At 40.0% G+C, this 12,815-nt stretch overlaps 1 protein-coding gene across 1 annotated transcript in view; it reads left to right on the top strand.

The window, feature by feature from the left end:
• The window catches only part of CHLSN (cholesin), a 573,216-nt gene that overhangs the window by 31,123 nt on the left and 529,278 nt on the right, over positions 1-12,815 (top strand). The window contains exon 2 of the mRNA XM_077449085.1: positions 2,119-2,227. Coding sequence (XP_077305211.1) covers positions 2,120-2,227 — 108 coding nt within the window. The 5' untranslated portion in view covers position 2,119. The remainder of the gene's footprint in view (positions 1-2,118; positions 2,228-12,815) is intronic.

Here is a 12,815-nt window from a genome sequence, read left to right as displayed (position 1 = left end):
TATCATAATTACTTTATTATAAAAACAATATCCACTCACATGGAAATAAGTAAAGTTGAGTTTGGATGCATCTCTGGCTGAGGAGGTGGGACTACAGGTCACAGTGAATCCGCTTCTGACTTGAGGGATGCAGCACATCAGATCCCTGGGAGGATAAGGTGGAATTGCGGGTCACAGCAAGTCCTCTTTGTTGCTGACAAAGTGCAGCACATCAAACCCCAGAGAGGGTGAGGTGGGATCTCAGTCCGCTTTGCAGGGTGTAGATTCCAGGGAGGATGAGGATGGTGAAGCGCCAGAGCTAGGTTCATTACTACTTTTCACTGGTCTGCGTATCAGCCTGCTAATATACAGACCAGTGAAAAGTAGTAATGAACCTAGCTCTGATGTGCCGCATCCTCCAAGTCAGAAGCGGACTCACTGTGACCTGTAGTCCCACCTCCTCAGCCCAGAGATGCATCTGAGTGGATATTGTTTTTTTATAATAAAGTAATTACGATATATACTCAGAGGCGCCCCTTTCCTTGTTTTAACCTTAAACTGCGTAGGGGGTTCTTCACTGTTAGGGCCATAAGAATATGGAACTCTCCCACAATTGGTGGTGGGTTGCGGGGAGTATGGATATCTTTAAGACTTAGAGATATACATCTTAAAGGACACAACATACAGCAGTGGTTCTCAACTCCTCTCCTTGGGACCGACCAACAGGCCAGATTTTAAGTATTACCTTGAGGCTGGGTTCACACTGCTGCGGGGGGGAGATCCGGATGTGATTCGCACCGCAAATCACATCCGATCTCCGTAGCGATGCGAGTTCAGCCATACAGATAGTATGGCTGAATTCGCATCGCTCCCGCAGCAAACTCGCACGGGACCCTTTTTTTGGTCCGCAACAGAATCGGATCGCATGGGGGTTCACACCATGCGATCCGATTCCTGTGCGAGTCGGCAGATCGCACTGCGATATGCGGACGGATCTGGGGGTGTCATTAACATATCATTGACACTCCCAGCCGTCCGCATAGGGCAGTGTGAACTGCCGGCGGGAGTAATGCGATGCGGGAAAACGCCGCGGATTTGCGGCGTTCCCGCATCGCAGCGGTGTGAACCCGGCCTAAGAAGATGCAGACTAGAATACTGAAATCACTGAGCAGCAAATGATATCACCTGTGATGTATTTCAGTTATCTTGCAAACCTGGCCTGTTATTGGGTCCTGGGGACAAGAGTTGAGAACCGCTGACATAAAGGAATATGGGAAAGCTTTATAGACACTTGATACACATGCACCCACACTGTTTGAACTGGGTGGACCATTGTCTTTTTTCAGCCTTACCTACTATGTAACTAAAAAAAATAAAAAAAAATAAAAGTGAAGTCAGAACTGTTGATATGCTTAGTTCTGTTACTTAAAATATTGAAGTCAGAGGGTTCTGATCTGTCTCCTACTTTTTTGATCAAACAGCATTGTAGCCAGCATAGGCATTCACAGGGGGTGTGTCTGGGCTCACCCTAATCACTACATTCCCCCTACTGCCCGGGCTTCCCCCCCGTGTTGCGCCCCCCCACACCTGCGGTGCTGCTGGATTTCCTCCCCCCGGCTGCTACAGGGATGTTTCAGGATGGAGAGCAGGGAAAGGGGCTATTCAATATGTCATTTACCAGCCCCTTCTTTTCCTAAATGAACACAGCGAACACACTTATTTATAACTGAAGCATAGTAAACTACGTTTACTATGCTTTCATTTGTGAATGGACAGGAAGCCACTCAGCACAGAGCACTTACCATTCATTCACTGTCCAGGCACCTGAGGCTTCAGAGAAAGGCACGTGTTTGAGCTAATGCAATAGGCTGCACACACCTATGGTAGCCAGTGATCGGTATAACAGGTGGTCCGGTGGCATTTTAGAAGGAGGTTAGCTGTGACTGGCCCCATTTTTCCTTTTTTGTTTTCTAATTGCAAAGTACCTGGGCTTAGGGGGGTTCCCTTTGGAGATTCAGACACAACGCATGTGTACCTGGGAGAACCTGCTTTATAGATTTAATGATGTTCCATAGTAATATTACACAATGCAAATTTATTCAGTATTCTGTATAATAGAACACCTGTTTCATGCCTTAGGATGGCAAAGAATAAGACCAAATCATCAGAGAAAAAGGAGATAAAGAAGACTATTTCAGAAAGCAGTGTTGAAGTACCAAAGGCTAAAAAGAAGAAATTGAATCCCAAGGTTAGTACTCTGGTTTCTTTCTTAAAATGCAGGCTGAATGCACACCTTTACATGGGAATATGGAGTATATAGGGGCTCCAGCAGAAACAGAAATTCATTTTACTGGCTTTTTATACAGCGTATATTGCAGCTTCCTGAACTGAACCGTAAGAGATACATTTGCATTTTATGATGGCATGCAGATAAATCATAGATGGGCTCATCGCTTCCCTTCCCTCCCCTTTTATGAAAGAGGGGTCTCTGTATTTTTCTAAATATACACTGTCTGCCACACTTGTACACTTTAGTGTACAATTCTGTCATCTGTAAGATGCCAGGAGAAAGTGCTCTGACTATGTAATTCATGTGTGGAAGTAACATCTTCCATAGCCTGCCAGTGGCTAAAGACTCCCCGGATGCAGAAGATGGCAGCAGTAACCAGGGGGGAGCAAGTATCTTGCATCACTGGAGGTGGGTACACTAAAGGGTGAGTCTGTGATAATGTGCAAATATGTTTTATATACATTTGTACATTTTGCAAGAGCTCTGGGGTCCCCTGTTGCATACAGTTTTGCTTTAAAGTGGTTGTAAACCCTTACAGACCACTTTGACCTACAGGTAAGCCTAGATTAAGGCTTACCTGTAGGTCCAAGAAATATCTCCTAAACCTACACGGTTTAGGAGATATTTGCAAATGACAGGCACCGCTGTCTACGGCGCATGCGCACTAAGATGCACTAAGCATGCCGCTACTAACGGCAATCAGCCGTCAGTGGTGGCTCGTGGGTGATATCTGCGTGGCTCCGGCCAGTCACAACGCCGGAGCCGCGATACCTGGAAGTCACTTCGAGAGGGTCGCTTCGGGGGCTTCCATCTCGGGTAAGTTATTCATAATGAGCTAGTATGCTATGCATACTAGCTCATTATGCCTTTGCCTTGCAGGGTCTATTTTTATCTTTATTTGTATTAAGGCTTTACTTCCTCTTTAAAGAGATACTAAAGGCAAAATAAATAATGATATACAGTATATTATGCAGTCAGCAACTAGCATTACAAAGCAGTTTTTGTTTTTCTGAGTCCCCCCGGTAACTTAGGTTTTGTACCAGTTTATCTTGCTATTATTTTTTTCAATGTCTTTTAACAGACCAAGTTGTACAGCTAAGGTAGCAGTTAGAGGATTGAGACAAACCATTGAACACTGACCGGGGTGCTTACAATTATCAGCTTTTATTCATTTAGTTAACACTTTTATCGCTAAAGAAAGAAAAACTGTTTCTATAACTGCTAAATAAGTGTTAGCCAGAGCTTGTTTTTAACATGTTGGTTATGTGAGGTCCATCTATCTCTTCCCTCTCCAGAAAGTGCCGCTGTCCAAGGGTGGCTCCGTTGCTTCTCTATAGATAAAGGAGCCACCTAAAGACAGGAAGTGTGTTACTGTTTGGATCACCAGGCAAAAATAAAAAGGGTGAAAAAATTGAAAACGAATGCTGCGTGTGTGTGTATATATATATATATATATATATCGCCTTGAAAAAGTATTCATACCCCTTGAAATTTTCCATATTTTGTCATGTTACAGCCAAAAACATAAATGTATTTTATTGGGATTTTAGTGGCACATAATTGTGAAGTGGAAGGAAAGTTATAAATGGTTTTCAAACTTTTTCACAAATAAATATCAGAAAAGTGTGGCCCTTCAATTCTCAATTGGATTTCGGTCTGAACATTGACTTGGCCATTCTAACACATGAATATGCTTTGATCTAAACCATTCTATTGTAGCTCTGGCTGTATGTTTAGGGTCATTGTCCTGCTGGAAGGTGAACCTCCGCCCCAGTTTCAAGTTTTTCACAGACTCCAATATGTGTTCTTCTAAAGCCTCATACACACGATAGGACTTTGTACAAACTTTCCCTTGGATTTTTGTACAAAGGGCGTCGACCCTGAACTCGTATTGCATACACAAAACAGGACTTTTTCAGCCAACTTTCACCAAATCACGTGGTTTTTCTGCTCTTTACCACCACCTTTGGTCAACTTCTGCATTGTTCTTTGATCTTTTGCATTGGTTCTGAGCATGCCTGTTTGTACTTTGTACAAAAGTCCTATGGTTTTCTGTACACACGATCAGACTTTGCTCCATCGGACTTTTGTTGCCAGAAAGTTTGTCCGTTCACACAGCCAACAAAAGTCTGATGAAAACCAAAAAAGTTTGTCCGATGGAGCATACACACGGTCGGATGTTGCTCCAAAACAGCTAATTTGCATGTTTGTTGTCAAAAAGTCTGATCGTGTGTATGGGCCTTTAGATTGTCCTGTATTTGGCTTCATCCATCTTCCCATCAACTCTGAACAGCTTCCCTGTCCATGCTGAAGAAAATCAGTCCCACAACATGATGCTGCCACCACCATGCTTCACAGTGAGGATGATGTTTCAGGGTGATGTGTAGCGTTACTTTTCTGCCACACATAGAGTTTTGCTTTTAGGCCAAAAAGTTCATGTTTGTTGTGTTCTCTACATGGTTTCTCACAAACTGCAAACTGGACTTATGACTTTCTTTCAACAATGGCTTCCTTCTTGCCACTCTTCCATAAAGGCCAGCTTTGTGGAGTGCACGACTAATAGTCATCCTGTGGACAGATTCTCACACCTGAGATGTGGATCTCTGCAGCTCCTCCAGAGTTACCATGGGCCTCTTGGCTGCTTCTCTGATTAATGCTCTCCTTGCCCGGCCTGTCAGTTTAGGTGGATGGCCATGTCTTAGGTTTACAGTTGTGCCATACTCGTTCCATATTTGGATGATGGATTAACCAATGCTCCATGAGATGTTCAAGGCTTGGGATATATATTCTTTTTTTTCTTAACCTAACCCTGCTTTAAACGTTCCCACAACTTTATCCCTGACCTGTCTGATGTGTTCCTTGGCCTTCATGATGCTGTTTGTTCACCAAGAAACCTCTGAGGGCTCTACAGAACAGCTGTATTTATACTGAGATTAAATTACACACAGGTGCACTCTATTTACTAATTAGGTGACTTCTGAAGGCAATTAGTTCCACTAGATTTTAGTTTGGGATATCGAAAGTAAAGGGGGCTGAATACAAATGCACCCCACACTTTTCACATATTTATTTGTAAAAACGTTTGAAAAACCATTTATCATTTTCCTTCCACTTAACAATTATGTGCCACTTTGTGTTGGTCTATCACATAAACTCCCAATAAAATACTTTTACGTTTTTGGTTGTAAGAAGACAAAATGTGGAAAATTTCAAGGGATATGAATACTTTTTCAAGGCACTGTATATACACTATATTGCCAAAAGTATTGGGACACCTGCCTTAACATGAACTTTAATGGTATTAAAGTCTTATTCCGTAGGGTTCAATATTGAGTTGCCCCCCCCCTTGTTGCAATAACAGCTTCAACTCTTGTGGGAAAGCTGTCCACAAGGTTTATGAGTGTATCTGTGGGAATGTTTGACCATTGTTCCAGAAGCGCCTTTGTGAGGTCAGGCACTTATGTGGAGGAGAAGGCCTGGCTCACAGTCTCTGCTCTAATTCATCCCAAAGGTGTTCTATCGAGTTGAGGTCAGGACAGTGCAGGCCAGTCACGTTCCTCCACCCCAGACTTGCTCATCCATGCCTTTATGGACTAAGATTGGGATGCCATTAAAGTTCATGTGTGTGTAAAGGCAGGCGTCACAATACTTTTGGTAATATAGTGTGTGTGTGTGTGTGTGTATGTATGTATGTATGTGTGTATATATATATATATATATATATATATATATATATATATATATATATATATATATATATATATATATATATATATATATATATATATATATATACACACACACACACACACACACACACACAGTGCCTTGCGAAAGTATTCGGCCCCCTTGAACTTTTCAACCTTTTGCCACATTTCAGGCTTCAAACATAAAGATATAACATTTTAATTTTTTGTGAAGAATTACCAACAAGTGGGACACAATTGTGAAGTGGAACGAAATCTATTGCATAATTTAAACTTTTTTTGCAAATAAAAAACTGAAAAGGGGTGCGTGCAAAATTATTCAGCCCCTTTACTTTCAGTGCAGCAAACTCACTCCAGAAGTTCAGCGAGGATCTCTGAATGATCCAATGTTGTCCTAAATGACTGATGGTGATAAATAGAATCCACCTGTGTGTAATCAAGTCTCTGTATAAATGCACCTGCTCTGTGATAGTCTCAGGGTTCTGTTGAAAGCGCAGAGAGCATCATGAAGACCAAGGAACACACCAGGCAGGTCCGTAATACTGTTGTGGAGAAGTTTAAAGCCTGATTTGGATACAAAAAGATTTCCCAAGCTTTAAACATCCCAAGGAGCACTGTGCAAGCGATCATTTTGAAATGGAAGGAGTATCAGACCACAGCAAATCTACCAAGACCTGGCCGTCCCTCTAAACTTTCAGCTCAGACAAGGAAAAGACTGATCAGAGATGCAGCCAAGAGGCCCATGATCACTCTGGATGAACTGCAGAGAACTACAGCTGAGGTGGGAGAGTCTGTCCATAGGACAACAATCAGTCGTACACTGCACAAATCTGGCCTTTATGAAAGAGTGGCAAGAAGAAAGCCATTTCTCAAAGATATCCATAAAAAGTCTTGTCTAAAGTTTGCCACAAGCCACCTGGGAGACACACCAAACATGTGGAAGAAGGTGCTCTGGTCAGATGAAACCAAAATAGAACTTTTTGCCCACAATGCAAAACGATATGTTTGGCGTAAAAGCAACACAGCTCATCACCCTCAACACACCATCCCCACTGTCAAACATGGTGGTGGCAGCATCATGGTTTGGGCCTACTTTTCTTCAGCAGGGACAGGGAAGATGGTTAAAATTGAGGGAAGATGGATGCAGGACCATTCTGGATGAAAACCTGTTGGAGTCTGCAAAAGACCTGAAAATGGGACGGAGATTTATCTTCCAACAAGACAATGATCCCAAACATACAGCAAAATCTACAAAGGAATGGTTCACAAATAAACGTATCAAGGTGTTAGAATGGCCAAGTCAAAGTCCAGACCTGAATCCAATCGAGAATCTGTGGAAAGAGCTGAAAACTGCTGTTCACAAACGCTCTCCATCCAACCTCACTGAGCTCGAGCTGTTTTGCAAGGAAGAATGGGCAAGAATTTCAGTCTCTCGATGTGCAAAACTGATAGAGACATACCCCAAGCGACTTACAGCTGTAATCGCAGCAAAAGGTGGCTCTACAAAGTATTAACGCAAGGAGGCCGAATAATTTTGCACACCCCACTTTTCTTTTATTAGTTAAAAAAGTTTCAAAAATCCAATAGATTTCGTTCCACTTCACAATTGTGTCCCACTTGTTGGTGATTCTTCACAAAAAAGAAAAATTTTATATCTTTATGTTTGAAGCCTGAAATGTGGCAAAAGGTTGAAAAGTTCAAGGGGGTCGAATACTTTCGCAAGGCACTGATATATATATATATATATATATATATATATATATATATATATATATATATATATATATTATATACACAGTTGTGCTCATAAGTTTACATACCCTGGCATAATTTATGATTTCTTGGTGATTGTTCAGAGAATATTAATAACACGAAAACATTTCTTTCACTAATGGTTAGTGTTTGACTGAAGCCATTTATTATCAATTAACTGTGTTTATTCTTTTTAAATCATAATGGCAACAGAAACTACCCAAATGACCCTGATCAAAAGTTTACATACCCCAGTTCTTAATACCGTATATTGCCTCCTTTAACATCAATGACAGCTTGAAGTCTTTTTGTGGCATTTTTGGATGAGGCTCTTTATCTTCTCAGGTGGTAAAGCTGCCCATTCAGCTTGGCAAAAATCCTCCAGTTCTTGTAATCTCTTGGGCTGTCTTGTATGAACTGCATGTTTGAGGTCTCCCCAGAGTGGCTCAAAGATATTGAGGTCAGGAGACTGAGATGTCCACTCCAGAACCTTCACTTTATTCTGCTGTAGCCAATGACTGGTTGACTTGGCCTTGTGTTTTGGATCATTGTCATGTTGGAATGTCCAAGTACGTCCCATTCGCAGCTTCCTGGCTGATGAATGCAAATGTTCCTCCAGTATTTTTTGATAACATACTGCATTCATCTTGACATCAATTTTGACCAAATTTCCTGTGCCTTTGTAGCTCACACATCCCCAGAATATCAGGGATCCACCTTCGTGTTTCACATTAGGAGTGGTGTACCTTTCATCCTAGGCCTTGTTGACTTGTCTCCAAATGAAGCGTTTATGGTTGTGGCCAAAAAGCTAAATTTTGGTCTAATCACTCCAAATGACTTTGTGCCAGAAGGTTTGAGGCTTGTCTCTGTGCTGTTTGGCATATTGTAAGCCGGATACTTTGTGGCATTTGCATAGTAATGTCTTTCGTTTGGTGACATGACCATGCAGCCCTTCTTTCAAGTGCCTCCTAATTGTCTTATACAGAGAGTCCTGTATCTCACCTGAAGTTATTTGTGGGTTTTTCTTTGCATCTCGAAAAATTTTCTTGGCAGTTGTGGCTGAAATTTTAGTTGGTCTATCTGACTGTGATTTGGTTTCAACAGAACCCCTAATTTTCCACTTCTTGATTAGAGCTTGAACACTGCTGATTGATTCTTAATTCCTTGGATATCTTTTTATATATCCCTTTCCTGTTTTATATAGTTCAACTACCTTTTCCTGTAGATTCTTTGACAATTCTTTTGCTTTCCCCATGACTCAGAATTCAGAAACATCAGTGCAGCACTGGATGAAAAATGCAAGGGTCTGTCGAGTCCAGAAACTCATTGAACTTATATATTTATATACTTGTATATATACACAGACACACTAATTGCAAGCAAACAGATCACAGGTAAGGATGGTTACCTTTTAATAGCCATTCAAACCCCTTTGTGTCAACTTGTGTGCATGTTATCAAGCCAAAATCACCAGGGTGTGTAAACTTTTTTGATCAGGGTCATTTGGGTAGTTTCTGTTGTGATTATGATTTATAAAGAGTAAACACAGTTGATTGATAATAAATGGCTTCAGCCAAACACTAACCATTAGTGAAAGAAACGTTTTTGTGTATATTCTCTGAAAAATGGCCAAGAAATCCTAAATTTTGCCAGGGTATGTAAACTTAAAATACTCAAAAAAACAAAACAGTATTAGTTGACTTTAAGCCAATATTAGTTAATCAGTCTCTGAAATTAAGATTTAGAATTGTGCACCGTGATAGTCATTTGTATCACATGTTGGCATTAGACATAGATTGATTAAAGCATTTGTTAACCCTAAAAAAATAAATACAGATCCTGTTCCCTTAAAGAATGTTATACAGCACAGTGCTTGTGCTTTGTCATTTTGACCCCCATATCACCTGAAATACCTAGCTGATCCTTCCTGACTATACTCCCAACCCCCCTGTAAACTGACTACGATACCTCCCTCAGCCTGCTATCTGTCTCCTGTGTCCTTCTCCCCCTCCCCTTTCTGCTTGTCTCTGCTCATATCAGTGCCCTACCCCCCTTTGCTCTCATTTGTGCCTGTGCCTGTGTTCTGTAAAAAAGCTGACTTTAGCAGGAAGCCTTGGCCCTGCCCAGTGCAGCTGTAAGCCGGACAGAGAAGAGAGAGCCTACAGTCAGCTGAGCGTCGGAGTGGAGCTCATATAGGTACAATCGGGCACATTTTTTTTTACATAACATAGGCACAGGGACAATTAGGGTTGCACCGGTACTGGTATCGGAATCGGTGCCGATACCGAGTATTTGCACAAGTATCGGTACTCGTGCAAATGAACCGATACTTTCAGGCTCGGTTCTTTGAGCTGTCAGTGGGGATGAACAATGTTCCTCTGTTTAACCCCTTATTAACCCTTCATTTACTCTAATCAGCCTTATTTAACTCCCTATTCTCCTCCATTTAGTAATTTTCCTGCTTTTTTTTTTGTGCACGTCTATTTTATAATATATATTTTATAAACTATAAACAATTTAAAACTTTTTTTTGTTTGCTTTGTTAGTGAATATTTTCACACATATATTTACACATTTCACATTAAAAACACAAAATTAAAAAACAAAATCAATTTATTTAATTTTGTAAATTACTTTTCAATGCTTTGTACCATTGCTGATAGCTGAAGTGTAAATAAAACAGTTGCGGTAGTTTTCGGTAATTGTTATCGGCGAGTACAAAAAAAAAAAAAGCATCTGTACTCTTGTAAAAAAAATGGTATTGGTGCATCCCTAATTATTATAATGATACAGAGGATGGGAGCATTTAGTAGAAGTTGGTTAACCACTTTAATGATGAGCTGGCTGAGAAGGATACAGAGAAAGACTCCGCTAATGATCTGTGGAAAGGGGCCCTCCAATCTGCTCTTTTCCCAAGTACCAGCTTTGTTCACATAGCAAAAATGTCAACTATGCTAGTAAATTTATCTCCCAGGCTAATTGTCTTTATCGTGTTTTAAACCACCATTGTTTACATGTGGTTTACAAATTTCTGACTTTTGAAAATATTGAATCCATCATTATTATTATTATTATTTAATACTTGTATGTCAGAGGATGTGGAAACCTGGCATGGAGAGCCTGCAGCACACCAGCTGGAAAAGAGATACAAGTCCCAGCTTTGACTGTCAGCCACTGGTATGCCATACTGTAGTCCGTATTTGCGTTCCAAAATTGGGTCATTTTGTGGGCAATTCCATTGTCCTGGTTCTCCAGGACCTTCAAAAATGTAATAGGTAGCTGAGAAATTAGATGTCATTTATCCTCCTAGAACGCCTTAAAGTGCCACTTCAATGTTCGGCCTTTGTATGTGGCCAGGCTGTGTAAAAGTCTCACAAATGTGGTATTGCCATACTCGGGAAGAGTAGCAGAATGTATTCTTAGGTGTAATTTGTTGTATGCATATGCTGTGTGTGAGAAATAACCTGATAATATGACAATTTTGTAAAAAAAAAAAAATTTCATTATGCAAAGAAAGGATTGTGGGAAAAATGACAACTTGAAAAAGCTCACCATGCTACTTAATACCTTGGAATGTCTACTTTTTAAAAAGGGGTCATTTGGGGGGTATTTGTACTTTCCTGACTTGTTAGTGTCTCAATAAATGAGATACACCTGATGTACTGAAGGCCTGATCAGATGTGATACATTTTCAGTGATTGGCACCATAATTTGTAGATTCTATAACTTTCACAAAGACCAAATAATATGCACTAAATGTGGATTATGTTTTACCAAAGATATGTAACAGTATACATTTTGGCCAAAATTTATGAAGAAAAATTACTAATTAGCAAAATTTTATGACAGAAACAAAGAAAAAAAATTTTTTTCACAAAATTTACGGTCTTTTTTATTTGTAGCACAAAAAATAAAAACCCCACTGGTGATAAAAAACCACCAAAAGAAAACTCAATTTTTTTGAAAAAATGACGCAAGTTTCATATGGGTACAGTGTTGTATGACTGAGTAATTGTCATTCAGCAAACTGTAAGAGCGCTGAAAGGTGAAAATTGGTCTGAGCAGGAAGGGATGTAAATGCACTGTATTGAGGTGGTTAAGATGAAATGAGGGTGAACATTTCAGCAATTTCAGCAATGATCCCAAACATAAAGCCAAGGAAACTCTCAATTGGTTTCAATGGAAAATAAAACTGCTAGAATGTCCCAGCCAATCATTGAATCCATGAGAAAATCTGTGGAAAGAACTAAAGATCAGAGTTCATAGAAGAGGCCCACGGAACCTTCAAGATTTGAAGATTGTAGACGAATGGGCCAAAATCACACCTGAGCAATGCATGCGACTAGTTTCTCCATACAGGAGGCATTACCAACAAAGGATTTTGTACAAATTATTAAATACATTTCAGTTATTGTATTCAATACTTTCCCCCTGTGTCATTCCATTTTATTATACATAACTTAATTTCTAAACGTATTTGTTTTTGTTTCTTTGTATGTATGGATTGCATGAGTTGTTACTGACGTGGTGAAAATTTTATGCCAATAATATATTTACCTAGAAAAATGGTGACATGTTCTATGCTTCTTTTACCCTCTGTGTATATACAGTGCCTTGAAAAAGGTGTTCATACCCCTTGAAATTTTCCACATTTTAACATGTTACAACCAAAAACTTAAATTAATTGGGATTTTATGTGATAGGCCAACACAAAGTGGCACATAATTGTGAAGTGGAGGGAAAATGATAAATGGTTTTCAAAAGTAAAAAAAAAAAAAAATAGCTGAAAAGTGTGGCATGCATTTGTATTCAGCCCCCTTTACTTGTATACCCCTAACTAAAATCTGGAACCAATTGCCTTCAGAAGTCACCTAATTAGTAAATAGAGTCCACCTGTGTGTAATTTAATCTCTGTATAAATAAATCTGTTCTGTGAAGCCCTCAGAGATTTTTTTTAGAGAACATTAGTGAGCATACAGCATCATGAAGGCCAAGGAACACAGTAGACAGGGATAAAGTTGTGGAGACATTTAAAGCAGGTTTAGTTTAAAATAAAAATATCCCAAGCTTTGAACATTTCACAGTGC

Source organism: Lithobates pipiens, unplaced genomic scaffold, assembly GCF_037356315.1.
Source record: "Lithobates pipiens isolate NorthernLeopardFrog02 unplaced genomic scaffold, aLitPip1_a1.2 Scaffold_22, whole genome shotgun sequence".
Classification (NCBI taxonomy): domain Eukaryota; kingdom Metazoa; phylum Chordata; class Amphibia; order Anura; family Ranidae; genus Lithobates; species Lithobates pipiens.
Note: the sequence above shows the minus strand (reverse complement) of the source record. Positions and strands in the feature narration are given on the sequence as shown.